The following is a 22,691-nucleotide window of genomic DNA, read 5'->3' on the forward strand; positions in this document are numbered from 1 at the left end:
CTGTGTATTTACAGAGTACCCATAGGCTGTCTGTCAGCTCCCAGATGTGTCTTCCATCCTTGAGTTTTATCTCCCCACGACTCCACATTCACATACCTGGTGTTCCTGGGAGTGGGGTTAGGTATCATGTGGACTTCTAATAGACACCCTGAACTAAGCACGTCCCAAAGTGAGCTAATGCCCCAGTCCAGATCGGCTCCTCCTGAGTCAGCCTTGACTCATGTCCTTTCACTCAAATTCCACATCCAGTCCAGAAGCAAAACCTGCTGACTCAATGTTTAGAATATGATCACCTCTACTTCTACGGCCAGAGCCACCATCACCTCCCCAGTGTATGATTGCAGTAGCTTCTAACTGACCTCCCAGTAACCCTCCTTCTCTCCACCCCATACTTCACTCAAAGTGAAAGGCACAGTCTGTTCAAAATGACCTTGCAGCATCCATCATTGCCCATGGAAGAGCCTCTCCTTTCCATCACTGGGAGAATCACCCTCACCCGTCCCCCTTCAGTCATATTAGCCTCTTTCCTGTTTCTGGAACACACCAAGCATGTTTCTGCCGTTGAAAGCCTAGAATGCCCCCCTGCCCCAGATACACAAATTATTTTGCTCCCTGTCTACCTTCAAGTCTGTGTTTCTATATCATCATATTGGGGAGAACTCAGACTACTTATAGAAAATAGCACTTGCTGGCCTGAGAAGTCCTGCCCTTTCCCTGCTTTCTTGTCCTCCATAGGTCTTTTCATCATCTGACCTACAACTGTTTATTTGCTTATTCATTTATGGCCTGTTTCCCCCACTAGAATGGAAGCTAGTAGGGCAAAGATACTGTTTGTATCACTGCTGCATTCCTAGCACCTTGAACAGCATTTGGCACGGAGCAAATACTGAGCAGATGTTGTGGAATCAATGGATGAGTGAATGCCTGCCAGTGGACAGTCTAGTGATACAGGTAGCCAGCAAGCCAGCATGCATACAGCTGGGGCAATGAGGAAAGGAAGAAGTGGAAATGATGGAGTAAATGGGCTCTGGGGGGAAGGGCGGGGATGCCCACTGAGCGGGGGTGTCAGGTAGAATTTCTAGAATGAACTTTCCAGCTGTGACCTGAAGGACAGAAAAAGCCAGCCCCTCGATGTAAGGGAACAGAGCTGGGAGAGTCTCAGAGAGGAGGAAGGGTATGTAGGAAGGCCCAGGGTCATGAAAGGGCTTGGCAAGTTTGAGAAATTTCATAGCGAGCAAGAAGATCGATGTTAGTTGGAGAGGTCAGGCTACATCATGAAGGTCTTGTGAGGAGAGCGGATTTTATTTTAAGTGCAAGGCCAATCCAGTGAAGGGCAACTGAAGTAAAGTCTTTTTTTTTTTTTCAAGTTTATTTATTTACTTTGAGAGAGAGAGAGCATGAACAGAGAAGGGGCAGAGAGGATCAGAGGATCCCAAGCAGGCTTCATGCCGTCAGTGCAGAGCCCAACATGGGGCTCAGTCCCACGAACTGTGAGATCGTGACCTGCTCCGAAATCAAGAGTCGGACACTTAACTGACTGAGCCACCCAGGCACCCCAGTAAAGTCTTAAAATGAATCGATGGCAGTAGAAATCGGCACAACAGTAACAGTGGAAGGTGGGGGTTGGCTGGAAGGAGGCATGAGGGAAATTCCAGGAATGACAGGGGTGTTCTTTATCTTATTTGGGGTGGTCGCTACACGAGTGTATACATTTTCTAAAACTTAGCCAATAGTACACTTGAGATCTAGGCATTTCCCCGCATGCAAATCTTACCTTGATAAAAATAATGCATCATCAACAAAGTCATCAAGACAAGAAAAACTACCCTCCCCCCCAAAAAAACTACAACAGAATTGTGGTATTCATACATATATAATGACACTTGTAAGTCAGCCTGTCTCAAGGCTGCTTCTTCGGCAGTCTGTGGCCCAGGCATGACTTTGCAGCTTCGGGGAGGTCCCGGGTACACTCAAATGAGGTGTCTTAGGAAAAAGTGAGTCCGGAATGACTGAGCATGAGTGGGCAAAGGGGTTTTGTGTGGTTTAGTTTCACCCTGTGGAATGACTGACAAAAGGTGACCAAGAGGTAAAAGAAACCAGCCCTTCACACCCTCACAGCCGCTGACATAGGGACCCTTGAGTGGGAGGATGTGCCCCAGGGTCTGAGTGAGATGAGGCCGAGCTCCCCTCTGTGGCTGGAACTGTAAGGGAAGGTTATGGCCACTTTGTACATCCATTTATAGAGCTCTGTTTGGGATCGTTCCCCCGACAGAAATGGTGTCGGGCCTGGCCGCACGCCATGTAGGTATCCATTCCCGTTTATCCTGGGCAGCCTTCAGCCCCTGGAGACATAAGACACTTCACAGCTGTGAAACTGTTCATGTCTGTGCTGCTATCTGCTGAGCCTTCTCTGGGTATGCCTTGGGGAGTCAGCATAGCCCACCTGCTGGCAGAGGGCTGACGGTGCTAGATGCCGACAGATGGTGGAGTTTTCGCCACCACAAGGTGTAGGTGCAGACCAAGAACCCTCTGGGACGTTCTTGAGAATGCCTAAAGATAGATATACAATTGCTCAGGGCTCCTGGTGCCCAAACTGAGCCCTTATCCCAAAATACGATCTTCTGACAGCTAGTTGCCTTTCATTCATTCATTTGTTCATTCATTCACTCATTCAGAATTCATTCCAAGAAGGGCACAACATTGTGAACTTGTTTCCATTTTACTGATACAACTGCTAGATCCGACTGATCGATCTATCTTCAGCTTCAAAGAGAACTGTGTAAATTGTTTTCATTTACCTAACTTTGTAACTAACGCCTCTCTTCTTCAACTGCTCAAGTTTCAGACTTGTGTAACACTTCTTTTATTTTTTTTTCCAATATATGAAATTTATTGTCAAATTGGTTTCCATACAACACCCAGTGCTCATCCCAAAAGGTGCCCTCCCCAATACCTATCACCAACCCTCCCCTCCCTCCCACCCCCATCAACCCTCAGTTTGTTCTCAGTTTTGTTTTTTTTTTTTTTTTTGCAACGTTTTTTATTTATTTTTGGGACAGAGAGAGACAGAGCATGAACGGGGGAGGGGCAGAGAGAGAGGGAGACACAGAATCGGAAACAGGCTCCAGGCTCCGAGCCATCAGCCCAGAGCCTGACGCGGGGCTCGAACTCACGGACCGTGAGATCGTGACCTGGCTGAAGTCGGACGCTTAACCGACTGCGCCACCCAGGCGCCCCTTGTTCTCAGTTTTTAAGAGTATCTTATGCTTTGGCTCTCTGCCTGTAACACTTCTTTTAAATAAGTGCTTTGTTTCTTTTTAGCCAATTTGCAATTCTTTTTCTCTCACTTAATGAGAGGAAGACATTCATGGTGGTGGGGTGGGGAGTGGCAGAGTGAAGGACACAGCATCTTTATGTCTCTGCCTTCCTCTCTTTGGGCTCCTTCCTCTGCAGTGTTTTCTTCATCCAGATAAAGGTCAAATGTCCTTAGACTTTGGACAACAAACCTCATGGGACTAGGACTCTCTGTGAGGGGGTTCTTATTGCTTTGTTCCCTCAGGGGAATAAGTGACTATCCACAATAGCTTGAGAAGCACATTGCTTCAGAAAGAGATTTCTTCAACTGCATTACCCATTCCAACAATTTGACCAGGAAGTTAAGCTGGTTCACTCCAAGATGCTGAGCCATATTGGCTGTGTACCAAAAAAACATTTTTGAGCATTTTGTTTAACAAACACATATTACAATTAATATGTGCCAGGCATGGATCTATGCATTTTACAGATGCTAACATTTAATCCTCCCAACAACCCATTTTACAGATGGGGAAATGGAGGCATGGATAGGTTAAGTAATTTGCTCAAGACATAAGACTGGCAAATGGCAAGGCCATATTTAAACTCAGGTGGGCTTGTTTCAGAGTCCATGCTCTTAACCACTAGGCTGTTTCCCTCTCCCTTGGTCCATTCTGTAGAGCCTCAGCTTTGTGCCAGTGGCCAAAGGATTTTGGATAAATCCTAAGTCCTGCTTCATTCCACCCAGTCTGGCCACTGGGATCAGACTCCACTTGAGAGGGATTGGTTTAAGATGAATATGCAATCCATTGTGGCCAAAAAGTGTGAGGATGTGTTTTCTTGGAGAAGAGGGGGTCTGCGAATGCATGGAAAGTAACATACTCGTGCTCTTTGTTTAAGCCAGTTTATGTAGGTTTTTCGTTAGTTGTAGCTGAAACTGTCCTAGGTAATATAGATGCTAAATTAAGATTCTTTTTCTTTTTCTAGCAAGAATATTGGCATAGAAATATGCTGGTGTAGTTATTGGATTATATTTTTCAAAACAGCTTCTTGTCAACTTTCAAGTAAAAGTTTGAATTTCAAGGAACAAAGCAATGCTTGTGATATGCACAGCTGACAGTATCTGGGGCTTTCCTCTAGCACTAATTATGAAAAATGTAAGATCCCCTGCAGTTCTGGTTTGATATATACCTTGTAACTATGTTTTGACTACCTTGTCCTGTTATTGAGTATCCATATGCAAATGTTATTAAGAATTTGGTCCATTGCATCTACCAGAGTATTAGATCCCAACAAAATAATGCTCATAGAAAGTCTTCTTCCTGTAAAGGAAAACTGCTTTTTCTACACCACTGAATTCTTTATGGTTGGGAGATTTTTATGTTTTCCAGGAGTCATACTTCTCTAATTATATCAATAGTAAGTTGACTAGGGAAACAACAAGTGGTTGACAATGATAGGGTGTTTTGTTTTGTTTTTTTACAGCCCAAAGAAAGGTTTCAGAACATTAAAAAAGTGTTAACTCAAAGCTAACATTTAAATGAACTTTTGGGGACGTCTGGGTGGCTCAGTTGGTTAAGCATCTGACCTCGGCTCAGGTTATGATCTCACAGTTCGTGAGTTTGAGACCCGCGTCGGGCTCTATGCTGACAGCTCAGAGCCTAGAGCCTGCTTTGGATTCTGTGTCTCCTTCTCTCTGCCCCTTCCCTGCTTGCCCTCTGTCTCTCTCTCTCAAAAATAAATTTAAAAAGTTAAATTAACTTTTAATTTCCAGTGTATGCAAGAGTCAAAATATTAAAGTGTCTGACACTGAGCACTTCAGTGATTCTTTTGAGCTTTGCCACTCTCTAATTCATCATGAAAATATCTAGTACCATACTTTGGTGTACCATACACCAAAGTTCCACACGTATTTTTCTTGAATGAAAATAAGAGTAAAGGGGGAGATTTTGCTACTGTTTTAAACATATATTATAATGTGTCTAATATATTAATATCTTTGGTTTCAATGTAAGTTCTATGGTTATACACCCCCCCCCCCCGCATATACATATATATGTTTGGACACACACATCCCACTATCCTAAATGTCAGGAAAGAAAAGGCATCATGTTCTTGCAGCCATGCAGGGAAGGTGAAATGTCTTAGTCTTAGCACTTAAATAGTTCTCCCTCATGGAGATGACTTTAGAGTTGTGAGCTACATCCACATTGTGGTCAATTAAAACTATAAACTCAGGTACTCTGGAATAGAACACAACAAATATGATGCCATGTGATTCCATGTAAGCTCAGTGGGGTTTTGCCCTCCAGGGGATATTTGGAAATGTCTAATGGTGTGTTTAATTGTCACAACCTGGGATGAGGGAGGGTACTAGTAGTGGGTGGAGGACAGGGATACTGCTAAACACCCTACAGTGCACACCAGGGTCCCCCACACAAGGAATTACCAAGCCCAACATGTCAATGGTGCTGTAGTCAGAAAGTCTTGAGTTGGCAAAATAGGTGCTCATGGCATTTCTTCCCAGCTTAAAGTAACATTCACACTAATTGAAGAAAAGAGAATTCTCTGAGGCAGATAGACCTTTCTAGAACAATCCTCGTAGCCTGCTCATTACAGAAGTCTACCTGAACTCAATGTCCATAACATTCATGTTGGTTAAAGTTTGCTCTTGAAATTGTGGTCCGTGGACCAGCAGCATCAGCAGCTACTGAGAGCTTGTTAAAATGCATAATCTCAGCCCTACACCGGACCTACTGAATCAGATTCTACATTCTTAACCAGATCCCTGGATGATTCCTACACACAGTGAAATTTGAGAATCATCGGGTAAGAGGACCATGTATCTACTGAATAAAAAAAGAACAGCTAGTTGTTTCCCAGACACTCATTGGCTGCTTTAATGACATTAACTCTGAGAACAGTCAGCCACAAATGTTTGCAGACCTCATCTCCAAAGCTGATAGGCCAAGAGCTCCATTTGCTCAGAATACAAAACAAGATTGGAAAGCCTCTCTATCACAAGTGTGAGGTAGAAATGGCCCCGTGCAACAGTTTCCTGTTAATTGTTTTCCCATTGCCCCTTTTAGGCTTTTCTCCACAGGTCAGCAATTAAAAGGAGAGTGAGATGGTAGCTAGTTTACTGTGGTGATCACTTTGTAATGTATATAAATGTTGAATCACTATGTTGCACACTTGAAACGAATATAATATTGTATGTCTACTACACTTCGGTTTTTTTTCCAATATATGAAATTTACTGTCAGATTGGTTTCCATATAACACCCAGTGCTCATCCCAAAAGGTGCCCTCCTCGATACCCATCACCCACCCTCCCCTCCCTCCCACCCCCCATCAACCCTCAGTTTGTTCTCAGTTTTTAAGAGTCTCTTATGCTTTGGCTCTTTCCCACTCTAACCTCTTTTTTTTTACACTTCAGTTTTAAAAAAGGGGGAGAGTGAGAAATTAATTGAAGCACATTGAATTTTAATACTCAAATTAACACAGGGTTTGATACAGGTCTGCCATCACCAAATGTGAGTTACTGATTCTGAAAATACTTTTCTAGTTTCATCCTAAAACCCTTTGGGTAACTGTGACCTATGTTTGTAAAGTTAAAGTATAAAACCCTTTCAGTTAATCTATGCAGAGGAAAAAAAGCAAAACTGTGCTCCATCCTTTTTCTAGAAGTGGCTCCAGAATCTAAAGAATCCTGGTTCTAATGTGAAGTGGCAGGATGTAAATAACTACATGCAGATATCTACTAGCTGAAATGCTAGTTCTTGCTAACTGTTTTAAGTAGAGATTTGAGGGCAATGGTGGGAAAGTGGCATTATTTTTTAATCTCAAAGAACTAAAAAAATTCTTTAATTGAAAAATTAAAGGCATTAGTAAAGATAACCAAACAATCTTTCCTCCAATGAAGAGGAGCTTATTATGTATAACAGAAGAGAGGTTCTCTTAGTAGAAAATTTTACTTGAACAAAAGAGTAAGGACAGGAAGCTTGCAGAAGTCCCAGGACTAAATTCAGTAAAGACACTTGGGGATCCTAGAATGTATGAACTAACACAGGAGGCTCTGTTAATCTATTTGTTCACATGAGGATTTCCCAAAGTATGTTCCTGCAACTTTCACAGAATGAACTAGCTTTCATGGGCAATTAGGTTTGGGAAATACTGTGTTAAACAAGATTTTAAATCTTTACTAGAGAGCTTTTCAGAGCTTTCAATATGTTCATGAAAGTTGTGAATCTCCAAGATATCATACACAGTATTTCTGAGATGTATTTTCATAGATTCCTTTTAAAAAGTTCTAGGGGCGCCTGGGTGGCTCAGTCATTCAGGTGTCTGACTTCAGCTCAGGTCATGATCTCATGGTTTGTGAGTTCAAGCCCCACATAAGGCTCTGTGCTGACAGCTCAGAACCTGGAGCCTGCTTCCGATTCTGTGTCTCCCTCTCTCTCTGCCCATTCCCCACTCATGCTCTGTCTCTGTCTCTCTGTCTAAAATAAGTAAACTTTAAATAAAAATTTTAAAATTCTTTGGCTCATATTTTGGTAAATATCAGCAAATGTTTCGTAACAGTAGCAGCAGGGATGGTTTTGTAGACTGAGTTGATGAGGGATAGTTTTCTTGAGGCCACAGTAGATGAATCTGTGACCCAGGGAGTAAAGGCTCCGGTTCCTCAAGGGTCACAGGGTCTGTAGGATGAGTAACATGAGGCTTGCTAGAATGTGGAATTGGGAAGAATAGTGAGCCAGCCCCAGGAAGAACCAACCATGAAATGAGGAAAGCCTGAGAGACTAATGAGCAGAAAGCTAAATTTGGGATGAGCAATTCTAAACCTGACACTCACATGCTCCATGTGAGGCTTTTATCCCTTAACAGTTACACATCCCACAGTGCCCAGTGGTGTGGACCCTGTGGTGGCAAGGCTGTGGCCCACAGTGGGGTCATCTTTGGAAACCACATGCCTCATTTGGGGACATTCGGAAGGTAGCAACAGGAAGTTTCCCAGAAGGTTCACGAGAAGGATTTCACCAAAGGAAGCTCCAGTTTGGGGACAGCCTGTCAGGTCATATCTGTCTCTGGGGTCAGCTCAGAAGGAGTCAGAAAATAGCCCTATGGTAAGACATCTGAGAGACGAGAAGAAAAGACAGGTTGAAGCACGAGCTGCACAGTCAGATGGCTCAAAAGGAAGCTCTGCGGATAAAATCCTCCAAAAGAATTCAGTGGGGAAGATGCACTCAAAGTTTGCACAGGATTGAGAAGCTCTGAATTTAAGTAAAACATGCAGTGAGGTAGAAACAAGAATATTCTGTCTGTTGTTCTGGTGTGGCTTTTCTTTCATCAACATGTTTGGAAAAGGTTTATGGATTGCTTCCTGTGTGCCCAGCTCTGAGCAGGTATGGTTCTGCACTCATGTAGCTCACGATAATGAACAGAACATTAATTTTCTCTTTGGAAAAGTGAGTCAAAACAAACAGAGCACCGTGATAGGGCTGGCTGTGGTGGTGGAAACATAATTCAGATAGGTGCTCAGAGAACCCCTGAGCATGTGACAGAATGTTGTGACCTCAAGGATGAGAAAGGCAGTCCCTTAAATATGTGACACAAGAGCGTTCTTAGCCAATGAGAAGGGCCTCAAGGTGCAAACGATCTTGATGCATTTGAAGAAAAGAGAGCAATGTGGTCGGTGCATAGTGAACAGGAGGGAAATAGGAAAGAAGTGAGGTTGGAAAGATCAGGAGGAGCTGGATCACACAGAACATGGAAAAGCCATGATAGGATTTATCCTATGTACAGAGGGCTAGATTTTATTCTGTGCACAGCAATGCAGTAGTTGGTCTTGTGAGGGAAATGGATCGAAGTGAAACCACAGTGGAAGCAAAGGAGTAAGGAAGTTGTTGCATGGTCCAGGCAAGAGATGATGGTAGCTTGAGCTAGGGTAGCTAGTGTAGTTATTGGATTTTTGTTTACTTTTAATATGTGGCTCTTTCTCCTTTAATAGAAAAAAAAAAAGGGCCTTTGTATTGGTTTCCTGGTTTGGCTTCTGTGACCCTACCAGCCACCTGATTGTGGAGAAGACGTATTGCACGGGAAATAATGGAATTTCCTGCTGAAAGAGGATGGTCTGTTATACTCTGGGACACAAGCTCATCCCTCCTGGCCTCAGTTCATGTGCCCTCTTCCCTTCCATCTATGGAAATGGGTGATATGTCCTCAAACCATGGGCTAAGTAAGGCTCATCTGTTCTCCCTGATCTTTGTATACATTTGGCATATAACTAGTATTCAGTAAATGTTTTCTGAATGGAATACAGCTGGGTAATGAAGTGACCTTGTGTGTGTGTGTGTGTGTGTGTGTGTGTGTGTGTGTGTGTGTGTTTGTACTAACTAATTGTTCACCATGACTAGCTCTAAGGTGAGAAGATCATCTGGATTATTTAGTCAGACAGAACTTGCTGATATTTAAATGAGAATCTGTGCAGTATGATTTTTACAGCCCTGTAAAGATACCACCTGACTTTTTCCTTTGACATGCTTGCTTTCTGCTGCCTAAACTTTTGCTATTAGAAATTCATTCCTCTGATATGAGGTTATATCCCTTGTTGAAACACAAATATCCTGAGATAACACATGAGCCTTATCAATTAACTTGGCTTTAAATGGATATACCATATCTTTTCTTGAGTGAAAGCAAATTTTAATGAGAGGAGGATGAAACAAAGTATGAAGTAGCTCATTGTGAAGAAAACGCTCTGCTTGGGATGGATGAGAGTGTGAAGATAAGGGCGAGAGCAGAGAAAAAAGGACCGTTTCTAAATGTTTACAGTCTTTGGCTCAATAATTCTACTAACCTAAAGAAATAATATCAAACATGGGGCCATGATGTGTGTCCAAAGATAGTCACTGCAATATTACTTAAAATAAAGAAAAGTGGAAGTAACCTGGAGGTCCAATGAGGGGGGCATGGGTAAATAAATGTGATATGGCACTAGAGTGCAATATTATGCTGCTATTAAAATTATGTTTCTGAAGAATTTTTAATAGCATGGGATGAAAGTCCAGACAAAACTGCATGGGTGTCTGTGTATTCTGTGTATACTCTACATCTGCACTGTAACTTCAAATATCTGATACACAGATCTATAACTTCAAATACCCTTTCTACCTCTTATTAGTTGCATGAACCTAGTCACATTATGGAGTCTGTATGTGTCTCAGTTTTCTCAGCTATTAAATGGGGAGAACAATAGCGCCACTTAGTTGAGTTTAAATAAATTAATACATGTAAGTTGGTGCAACATTGGCACATATTAAGACTTTAGTAAAAGTTAGTATTCATTCATTCATTCGTTCATTCATTCAATTGAATTAGAATTATTTCTGCCCTCCCCACACCCTTGTACAGGATTCCCTATCCTCTGTGTTGGGAAGATATAACTGAAATGTCCCAACCATCTGGATGCTTCCTACAACCTGACTCCGGTTCTTGCTGTTTCTGTTGCTTGCATTCAACTCAAATACTTATTGTGAATCTCCATGTGCTGTGGCAGGCACAGTGATTGGGACTTTTTAATCTTTTATGTCTCTGTCCCTTTCCCGTCCCATCCCATTCTGCCCAACTCTCTTCTTCCACCCATTGACTATTTCCAACAAGCCATATCCTGTTCTAAAGGCTTTTTATTATTTCATTCGCTTTTCATAAGAGCCCTGTGTGAGATACAGGACATTATTCTCCTCACTTTACAAATGAAGAAAAATGAGGTTTGGAGAGGTTAACCTACTTGACTAAGGTCATAGAATTAAGAAGTAGTGTGCTTTTTCCTCTACTTTCCCAGTAAGGATGAACTTTGAGTGGGAAGAGCCCTGCTGTCCACCTAGAGGTAGACTATGATCTAAAGAGTAGATGCCAGTCTTCTGTTTTACTTACTTGCAAATCACGGAAGCTGGAAGAGACCTGGGCAGGTGAGCATTTAGCATGGGTCATGTTCCCAGGACTGTGCGGGGTGCTGGATAAATAAAAATGTAAAGTACATGATCTGCCATCTCAGTTTATTTAGTATCTCAGTTATCTTTTTACTGTGTGACAAAATGCTCCAAAAATTAATGGCTTAAAACAGTGATTTATTGGGGCGCCTGGGTGGCTCAGTCAGCTGAGCGTCCAACTTCAGCTCAGGTCATGAGCTCACAGCTCGTGAGTTCGAGCCCCGCGTCGGGCTCTGTGCTGACAGCTCAGAGCCTGGAGCCTGCTTCTGCTTCTGTGTCTCCCTCTCTCTCTCTGCCCCTAACCCATCTGCATTCTGTCTCTGTCTCTCTCAAAAATAAATAAACATTAAAAAAAAAAAACCACAGTGATTTATTGTCTCATGATTCTGTGGGTTGCCTAGACTCACTAGAAAGTTCTTCTTTTCCATGTGATATTGTTTGAAGTCACTCACGTGGCTGCATTTGGCCGGAAGCTTGGCCTGGGGACCAAGTTGGCCTCGCATATATAGATGCAGAAACTAAGACCTGAGAAGTCAAACTACTTGACCTAGGCCAGCACACTTAGTAGAGCAGCAAGGCTTAGAACCTGGGCTTGCTGGGGTGGTGTCATCACCTGTGTGTGCCAATGGGTGCTCTGCTTTTCCTCTGACAGAGCATGTCTCTGCCAGTTTCCTCTTTGCCTCAAGGCTGTCCCTGTTAAGTTTGGAGACCACAAGGGTACGGAAGAAGGAAGGGATCTGTTTTTTCTTCTTCTGGATTTCCTGCCTCCCTATTCCTGGGCTGGACACCAAGGTCTTCAGTTAGTGCTTTGGCCTCATTGACCAGGATTGACCAGACATATCTTCTTCATCATTGCCTCTTCTATACATCAGCACATGAAATGATCCTGGGTTTCACCACATTCATAAAAAGTGGTCCAAATCCCACCAGTTGTTATATTATGAAATAACACACTTATGTAATATTTTAGTCTATTATACCATAGTACATTTTTTCTAAAATTCACAATTACTCCAATATGAAATGTGTTGCTTGTTTTGAAATGGAGCAGATGAGCCATAAATTATTAACTTCCCTCAGTATAGTCACAAATCTGAAAATAATTAAGTGATTCCTTTTCCCCAGATCATTATGACGCTGTTGTGGATATTTCTAGCCACTTGGGTAGAGGGCAGATATTTATTTTGTATTAGAGACAATATTTGTTGCCAAATACAGTTCTGGGATCCCTGTAGCCCTCAGGGGGGTATCTGACTCTCACTGAGAGTTAAGGCAAATAAGAAATACAATTCTTAGATTTATGACCCTATGAAGACCACACATTTCCAAAGAAGAGCTGGTAGAGGCACTCACTAGGAAAAAAAATATTCACTTCATTTTTGATGTATTGAATAGATGATATAGATTGAATAAAACCATTTCCCCATTCTAAGTAGCATTTACTATTTTGTTGATTAAATAAGTAATATTTGTTTATTGTAGAAAATTTAGAAAATACTTAAGCACACCAAAAAGAAAATAAATATCATCCATAATCTTTCCTTATAGTCAAAAGCACTGTTAAAATGTTCAGTGTATGTTCTTCCCATCAGAGAAATAGAGGAATAGATCTATAGATTGATATGAAGAGACTGAGATACAGATATACATATACATACAGGTGTTTTTCTTGTAAAAAATTGGATCATTCTACATCGAGATAAAAAGGTTTTGCACAGTGGAAGAAACCATCAACAAAATAAAAAGGCAACCTATTGAATGGGAGAAGATATTTCCAAATGATGTATCTGATGAGGGGTTAATATCCAAAATATGAAAAGAAATTATACAACTCAACACTAAAACAACAAACAATCCAATTTAAAAATGGGCAGAGAACCTGAATAGACAGTTTTACAAGAGACATACAAATGGCCAACATGTAAGCATGCTCAACATCACTAATCATCAGAAAAATGCAAATGAAAACCGCAATGAGATACCATTTTATACCTGTCAGAACAACTAAAATAAAAAATACATGAAATGGGGCGCCTGGGTGGCGCAGTCGGTTAAGCGGCCGACTTCAGCCAGGTCACGATCTCGCGGTCCGTGAGTTCAAGCCCCGCGTCGGGCTCTGTGCTGACAGCTCGGAGCCTGGAGCCTGTTTCCGATTCTGTGTCTCCCTCTCTCTCTGCCCCTCCCCCGTTCATGCTCTGTCTCTCTCTGTCCCAAAAATAAATAAAAAACGTTGAAAAAAAATTAAAAAAAAATACATGAAATAACAAGTGTTGTGAGAATGGGGAAAAAAAGGAACCCTTATGCACTGTTGGTGGGAATGCAAACTGGTACAGCCACTGTGGAAAACAGTATGGATGTTACTGAAAAAATTAAAAATACAATTACCAGAAGATTCAGTAATTCCACTACTAACTGTTTGCCCAAAGAAAATGAAAACACTAATTTGAAAAGATATATGCACCCCTATGTATATTACAGCATTATTTACTATAGCCAAGTTAGGGAAGCAACCTAAGTGTCCATCAATAGATGAATGGATAAAGAAGATGTGGTATGTCTCTACAATAAAATATTAGCCATAAAAAATGAAATCTTGCCACTTGCAACAACATGGATGGGCCTAGAGGGTGTAATGCCAAGTGAGAAAAAGACCAATACCATATGATTTCACTTATATATGGAATTTAAGAAACAAATGAACAACAAAGAGTAAATCGACCAAAAAAAAAAAAACCTGCTCTTAAATACTAAGAAAAAACTGTGGCTGCCACAGTGGAGGTGCCAGGGCAGGGGGGTGGGCAATGAGTGAAACAGATAAAGGAGATTGAGAGTACACTTACCTTGATGAGCACTGAGTAATATATGGAAATGTTGAATCATTGTATTGTACACCTTAAACTAATATATATTAGTTATGTATATTAACTAATATACTGTACATTAATTATACTTCAATGAAAAAAATTTTAATGGGATCATATCGTCAAATAATTTTGCAACCAGTTTTGTGTGTGTGTGTATGTGTGTTCTGTTTTGCCTAAATGTAGCAAGAACATTTTTCTATGTCAGTAAATATTCTTCTGTCATACATGGAAGTAAATCTGTCTTGTTTTGACAGGACAGTGATATTGAAGCACTGGTCAGGTGTTTGGAAAATGTCCTCGGTTGCACCTCTCCAGGTAAGTTGCTTCAGATTCCAAAATGTAGTGATATGTGCTGATTCTAATGGAATATCCAAGGAGTAGAAAAGCTTGTCAGGAATCTTACAGATATTTCAGTCCAGTGTCTTCATTTTATACAGGAGGAAACTGAGGCCAAGAGAAGTTGAAAGTCTGGCACAGGGCCAGGCAACTCAAAATTTCTTAGTGTAAGTGATTCCCAGTCTCCAAGGGTGAAATAAATAGTTGAAATTCAGTGATCCATTGTGATCCACCAGTGGCAGTGCATAACAGGCTTTCCAGGTTCCCTGGAAGAGGAACCTGTAACTCTTCCTGTAGAAACAGGTCACACTTAGGCATGCAGCCAAGTGACCATCACTCTGAAGGTCAGTCAGTTATTGGAAGTGATTTGGTCTGAAAAGCAAAGCTGAAATTTCTTTAGCATTGTCTGTATGATAAATGGGATTGCTGAGCTTCAAGGATAAAACCCTATTTCTTAGTTTTTCTTCTTTTTCTTGAATCTAAAAGCCCAGTTTGGTAACTTCTAGCACTAGATGATAAATTGTCACACCTAATATTGGTAGACTAGCAGAGGCTATACCAATAGGCCCTGGTGAAAAGGGCTGAGATTTTTTTCTTTGAAATTTGATTGTGAGTTTTTATTTTAAAGTTTTAAATTTCATGACCAAAAGTGATCTCTTAAAAGGGAGTGGCAGGAATAAAGATCATGTGTCCAGGAGGCTACGTTGGTTAAGCATCCAACTTTGGCTCAGGTCATGATCTCACAGTTTGTGAGTTCAAGCCCAGCATTGGGAGAGTTTGAACTCTGCTTCAGGTGAGCTCCTGCCCCGCTTTGGGCTCTGCGCTGACAGTATGGAGCCTGCATGGGATATTTCTCTCTCTCTCTCTCTCTCTCTCTCTCTCTCTCTCTCTCTCTCTCTCTCTGCCCCTCACTCATTCATACCCCTCTCACTCCCTCTCTCAAAAATAAAGTGTTCAGATGTGCAGGCATTCACCACTATTTTATTAGAAGCTTTATGCACAGTTTATAGCCTTTTGTAGCTTATTCCACTTCTCTGTGTGAAGTTTCAGTCATAACATAGCTCCTGGATTTTTTTCTCCTGATCATCATGGTATGATCTGTTCAATTGCACATCAGTAACACTTACTAGGTACATTTAGCTCCCAAGTGTGGATTTGAAGACCAGGAAGTCTTTCTTTTGGCTAAGTCACTTTTCTTCTCTGGATCTCAGATTCGATCAGAAAGTTTCAAATTGGGTTCCTTGGGGAAGAGTGGGCAAGGCTCTGAGAAGCTAAACAGAACCCATGTCTGCACTGCTCATCTGTGTTTTTCCAGAGTCTGACACAGCGTCTGGTGCAGAGGAGGCCCTTAACAGATATTTTTAAATATTTTGAAGAGAAATGAGATGCATACCCTGCTCCTTTACCAGCTTCAACCAAAATAGTTTCACTCTTATCTGTTTTATATATTAGATTTACACATAAGGTTGTGTCTTGAAAAAGCTAGATTCCACTACAAAAAAAGGAATTAACACTGGATTGGATAGATGATATCTAAATTCCCTTTTAGACTGTATGATTTTATAAAAATGAGCATTAGGAACATGGAACAAAAACATGCATTTATAGAGAACACACTGAGGGTAGATAGAGGGAGGTAGGCAGGGGATGGCCTAGATGGGTGATGGGTACTAAGGAGGGCACTTGTGATGAGCACTGGGTGTTGTATGTAAGTGATGAATCACTAAATTCTGTTCTTGAAACCAGTATTACACTATATGTTAACTAATTGGAGTTTAAATAAAACTTGAAAAAAATTGCATTTATCTCTGCCTAGAGCTCCCCTCAAGTGACAAAAAGGGAATAAAGCTGGTATAAACTTATTGGACAAAGGGAACAGTAAAGATGGGAGCAGGTGGGAGATGTTAGCTCATTTGAGAAGAGAGGAAACAGATGGATATGTGGTAAGCAATTTAGAAGACACAAGGTGAAAGCTAAATGCCTAAGAGTATGCAGGAAAGGAGAGCAGATAAAGGCTATCAGACTTTGATAGATGATGAGGAAGCATGCTTTTGAAATACTTGTCTGGGGAGGTGCTCACAGCAGGGCCCTCATTGCAGATGAGAATATTATTACTTTCAGAACTCTGGGCTTCCATTATTACATAGAAGCCTTGAAGAAATATCCTTGTGCGGTTTTACAGGGGATGAGCCTGTTCAGGTAGCCAGTACCTGTTTTGCTCTAACTACATTTTTGGGGAGATTCACAGCTACGATAATCACTGTAGTGTTCATATATGTCAGAATGTTAACAGGATACAAGGGACAATTTAAACTAAAATATGTCAGAGTATAAGCCTTGTCACTCAGAAATGAAACACACCTCTGTGAATTGAGCTAAGCTTTGCTCACATTCAGCATCAGCCTATGCTTTTGGGAAATGTCCAGTTGCCTGTTGAGCGTGTTAAGATGTTTTCAAGCGTTTCTCCCAACCCTCAACAAGAGAAGAGAAACAACAGGTGCAAATGTCCTTTCTGGTTATTTGGACCATGCAAATTTTAACTTTGCGGCCCTGAAAATGTTGTATGCAGTGGTTTACCCCAACCCAACCCCAGATTTAGTTTTATTTCTATATAAAACAGGGGCAGTGGTATTTTCCCTGCCTGTATCAATGGGAAGTAGAGAGAGTGAATGAGCTAGCATTTGTGTAGCTTCAAGAGATCCTGAATTTTAAGGTGCCCTTTTGAATTCCAAGTTCAGTATATTAGTATCCTCTATACATGAGGTCATTTTAAAGCCCTTGTATCAGTGGTTCTCACACTTGGGCATGCATCAGAATCACTTAGAGGGCTTGTGAAAATGCAGGTCTGGTACATGGCTAACAATTTGTATTTCTGACAAGTTCCCAAGTGATGCTGATGGTCCAGATCCAGACCACATTCTAAGAACCATGGCTTTAAAGCCATTAAGCCCTGAAATTATTACCATGCACACCCACCCCGATTTACAGCCCAAATAAAATATTACTAAAGTATAAAATAAAATTTTATTTCTTAAAATTATAGAGAACTTGCCTATAAGCTAAACTGAAAATAGCTTCTTCCTACACTTTTTTCCTCTTTATGTGATACTGTCTGTGTGCTGAGCTATTTGGCACTGTATGTAAGAGTCACTGAGCATCCTTGGAAGCAATATTGTATTTTTGCCTCATCCTCAGCATCTGCGTCACACATTTAGGGAGATCTGGTGGGTTCAAGGCACTGTGTGAGGAGTCAGATTTTTAGACCTATTTGGGACATAGTCCCAGCTACCAGGTGGAGTCCTGGACAAACCAGGGCAGAGCTTTATAATGATACCAGAGAGCACCCACTAGGTGCTTCTTTCACACATAGAGGACCTGTTGTCCCAAATGGAGGCACCTCATTTCTGAAGCCCTAAATCCCCCCTGAAATTTCCCATGGTATACAAGACATGGCTAGTCATGAACAGGATGTTGAGAGATTCCATATGAAATTAGGACAGAGAGGAAGAAAAGAAATTAAAAAGAGAGAAGGAAAAGCCAGAAATGAGGACATGGGGGAAACAGCCAAGAATGTAGTCATTCTTGGCCATTTCACCAAGGGCAGATACTTTTAAAACATGGAATTTCCATGCTTTAAATGTGTATCCTATCTCCCCACCTTCTGTCCCTTTCTTTCCTCAAAATGTTTATAAAGCACATACATAAGCCAAATATCATAGAGGATGAAGAAAACAAGGTCCCTGTCTTAATGAACTCTGAGTGTAGCCAGGGAGGCTGATAATGACAAGGCACCTGTGATGAGGACAACACAGAATGAACAAGGCAAGTGGAAGACAAGGGTCCACTAGTGGGGTGCAGCTTGGAAGACTTTACAGAGGAGGGTGAGGTTTCTAATTTCTGTGTCTGTGTCAATAAAGGCAGTACAAGTTTTTGTTTTTTTTTAATCCAAATTAGTGCAATAATGATTTCAGGAATAGATTTCTTAATTCCCCTTACCCATTTAGCCCATTCCCCCCCTCCCACAACCCCTCCAGCAACCCTCTTGTTTGTTCTCCATATTTAAGAGTCTCTTCTGTTTTGTCCCTCTTCCTGTTTTTATATTATTTTTCTTTCCCTTCCCTTATGTTCATCTGTTTTGTATCTTAAAGTCCTCATATGAGTAGTCATACGATTTTTGTCTCTCTCTAACTGACTAATTTCACTTAGCATAATACCCTCCAGTTCCATCCATGTAGTTGCAAATGGCAAGATTTCATTCATTTTGATTGCTGAGTAATACTCCATTGTATATATATACCACATCATTTTAATCCATTCATCCTTGGATGGACATTTGGGCTCTTTCCATACTTTGGCTATTCTTGATAGTGCTGCTAAACATTGGGGTGCATGTGTCCCTTTGAAACAGCATATCTGTATCCCTTGGATAAATACCTAGTAGTGCAATTGATGAGTCATAGGGTAGTTCTATTTTTAATTTTTTGAGGACTAAAAATACTGTTTTCCAGAGTGGCTGCACCAGCTTGCATTCCCAGCGGCAGTGCAAAAGAGATCCTCTTTCTCCACATCCTCGCCAATATCTGTTGTTGCCTGAGTTGTTAATGTTAGCCATTCTGACAGGTGTGAGGTGGTATCTCATTGTGGTTTTGATTTATATTTCCCTGATGATGAGTGATGTTGAACATTTTCTCATGTATTGGTTAGCCATCTGGATGTCTTCTTTGGAGAAGTGTCTATTCATGTCTTTTGCCCATTTCTTCACTGGATTCTTTGTTTTTTGGGTGTTGAGTTTGATAAGTTCTTTATCGATTTTGGATACTAACCCTTTATCTGATATGTCGTTTGCAAATATCTTCTCCCATTCTGTCGGTTGCCTTTTAATTTTGCTGATTGCTTCCTTCGCTGTGCAGAAGCTTTTTCTTTTGATGAGGTCCCAGTAGTTCATTTTTGCTTTTGTTTCCCTTGCCTCTGGAGACTTGAGTAAGAAGTTGCTGCGGCCAAGATCAAAGAGGTTTTTTCCTGCTTTCTCCTCGAGGATTTTGATGGCTTCCTGTCTTACATTTAGGTCTTTCATCCATTTTGAGTTTATTTTTGTGTACGGTGTAAGAAAGTGGTCCAGGTTCATTGTTCTGCATGTCGCTGTCCAGTTTTCCTAGCACCACTTTCTGAAGAGACTGTCTTTATTCCATTGGATATTCTCTCCTGCTTTGTCAAAGATTAGTTGGCCATACGTTTGTGGGTCCATTTCTGGCTTCTCTATTCCGTTTCATTGATCTGAGTGTCTGTTTTTGTGCCAAAGGCAGTACAAGATTTTTTAAAAATTGTTTTATCTTTATTTATTTTTGAGAGAGAAAGACTGAGCACAAGCAGGGGAGGAACAGACACACACACGCACACACACACACACACACACACACACACACGCACACACACAATCTGAAGCAGGCTCCAGGCTCTGAGTTGTCAGCACAGAGCCCAATGCAGGGCTCGAACCCATTATCCATGAGTTCATGACCTGAGCTGAAGTCAGATGCTCAACCGACTGAGCCACTCAAGTGCCCCTCCCAAGATTTTATTTACTGTTGTGTTCTCAAAGTCTACCATATAGCCTGGCACATAGTATTTTTTCAATAATATTTTAATGAATTAATAGAAAGATGAGTAGAGTTGCCACGTGGTTGGAGGGGGAAATATTCTCTGGAAAGGATCAAGCAGCATGAAAGCTCAGAAGTACGAACAACTGGGTATATTCATGGAACTATTAATAAGTTTGGTATTACTGGAATATAAGATGTGAGGAAGCGATCAACAAACCTGGCTGTGTAGGGCCAAACCCATGGATAATTTGCATGCTAGGTTAAGGAGCTTGAATTTTATCCTGTGGGTTAGGGCACCAGTGGTTTTTAAACATGGTCAGAAAAGATTACCTTTAACAAACAATAAGGAGGTTGTTTTGAAAGGAGTGACTTGAGATGATGAACAGGTTATGGGCTCTCATTACACAGACAATAGATGGTGTTACTATAGTAACTGTTGAGGCCCATCTCTACTGAGTGAGAATAGAAAATGACTTCTGACTTCCTCTTCATCAAACTTAGAAAGGAAAATTATGTCTCCATATTTCTTAGTAACCAGATTATGAATCAAGGCAGCATATGAAATTTAATGTTTTTAAATGTTTGTGAAATTGGCTGTGCTTCTAGAGAAAGAAGTCATCAGCAGAATGATATAAGTTGTTGGTAAACTATATTTATAAAAAGGCTTATTTTGTAGATCCAAACTGGATGTTGTCACGGAAGTAATTAGAATATGACAGATGTGTCATGACTTTTCTGCCCATTAAGAACCAACTCTTTAGTGTGTTCAGATATCTGATCAGTTTGGCTTTTTGAAAATTGTTACCTCTCAATTCTTCCAGTGAACCTTGGTAATAACTACTTAATCTCTACTAAACAATGTGACTGATATAGACCAGAGAAGGCATCAGGGCTTCTGAATCTTTTAGAAACTTCTTTGCTTAAGCTCTTCAAACTCTAAGCTGTTAACTGTAGAGTTGACTGATAGCCATTTAACCTTGGACTGTTGTGTTTTTCACCTTGAAATAAATGAATTTCTCATACTAATTAGAATGATTTCAACATAGTGTTTTATCCTTCATTAATGGCACACTGGAACCGCTACATTTGAGGAGGGGAGGGTTATTTTGGATCATAAAGTACTTGAATCATTTTGATGTGGGTGCACAAGGCACAATATCAGTTTGCCAGTATCCCTTCTGTTTATATATTAAAGAAATTTAATACTTCCTATGAGTCCTTTAATCCTTGAAAGGATGTAACAGATTTAGAATTAGTGGCAATTTATAGAGAACCTACTATGTGTCTGCTACCATGAATATACCCATGCCACTTTCATTTGGCAGATGTGTGGTGATACAGACAGGGGAAGGGAAAAGGCTTTGTAATATAAATAAATCCCTGAAACTATAGTATAATTCATTCTTAATAGTATACTCTTAGCAAAGAACATTCTGTCTATTACTACTATCTAGAAAAAAAGTTCCAGTGATCAAATTTATCTAAGAGAGAAACTCAGTAATCATGCACTCATTTATTACTCACACGTTATGATTTCACCAAGTTAACATATGTTGGTTTGTAAGCTCCTTGGGAGCTTCCTGTGTATAATCTGAAACTGGCCCCACACCGAGGCAGGGGAGGAGAGACTGAAGAAAGAGAGCGGCCAGTCCAGATTGGTAGGTGGCAGGTTTAATAAGCAAGAGAACTTATATACAAGGCTTGTCTTGAGTGGCTGCAAGACAATTAGATTTCCACAGCCATCCGCCAAATCTTAAAAATTTATGAGAGGTCTTAACTGGGTTTAGTCATGTGTACTAACTATCCAAATGGTCTCAATACCACATCATTGTCTCAAGACTGTGTCTTTGGAGGAGGCTCTGGGAGCAGGGAAGGTAAATGGAATGAACATTCCAATGACAGAGGAAGGGATGAGGAGCCTCTGATTGCCAAGATCTAGCTCACTGATCAGCCAGCAGTCAGGTCTTCTCGATGACCTCCACCAATGGAGTACTTTGTAGAGGAATGATATTAGGTCACAATAATGTCTTAGGCCTGCATCCTGCCACTAAAGGCTTATCATTTCAGAGGAGAACTAAGGCGGGCATAAATAACTATACAAGAGTAAGGATTCAGAAAATGGGGAGATTGCTTTTATTTGGGGGAATAGAAGTCATCAAGGAAGCTTCCAGAAGAAGGTACTGAGATCACTCCTGACATAGGCATAGATTTGGCCATGAGAAGATGAAGGCCCTGCAGGAGCAAGGGACAGGGTAAGAAGGAACAGAGAGGCAGAAACAGGCAGGAGCAGATGGACTTTGCTCAGGAAAGTGGTTCCATTTGGTGTTATTTGCCTGAGTTATCACCCTTGTTAATACAACATGAACTATTGATACACCTAATTTTTATTATTTTTCTTAAACAAATAAGGTCTTCTTTTCTTTGTAAAAAGTGTTTACTAGGACATTTAATATCTAATACCCTTTTATGTAGAGGAAAATATTCCTACTACTTGCTCCTGATTCAATGTTCAATATATTAAGCTAAATAATTACAAAGATATTACTACTCCCTTTCTATCTTGTTTTGATAGACTCTAGCTCTCCTGTTTGTTAAAGAGTCATATATAT

At 40.9% G+C, this 22,691-nt stretch overlaps 1 protein-coding gene across 11 annotated transcripts in view; it reads left to right on the forward strand.

Moving 5' to 3' along the window:
• The window catches only part of NEK11 (NIMA related kinase 11), a 288,025-nt gene that overhangs the window by 181,104 nt on the left and 84,230 nt on the right, over positions 1-22,691 (forward strand). For 9 of the 11 annotated variants that reach the window (XM_058729881.1, XM_058729882.1, XM_058729876.1 and 6 more), the window contains one exon: positions 14,404-14,464. The exons of the other annotated variants lie outside the window; for them this stretch is intronic. In XM_058729881.1, the coding sequence (XP_058585864.1) occupies positions 14,404-14,464 (61 nt within the window). The remainder of the gene's footprint in view (positions 1-14,403; positions 14,465-22,691) is intronic. 11 annotated transcript variants of the gene reach the window in all.

Source organism: Neofelis nebulosa, chromosome 5 (assembly GCF_028018385.1).
Source record: "Neofelis nebulosa isolate mNeoNeb1 chromosome 5, mNeoNeb1.pri, whole genome shotgun sequence".
Taxonomy (NCBI): domain Eukaryota; kingdom Metazoa; phylum Chordata; class Mammalia; order Carnivora; family Felidae; genus Neofelis; species Neofelis nebulosa.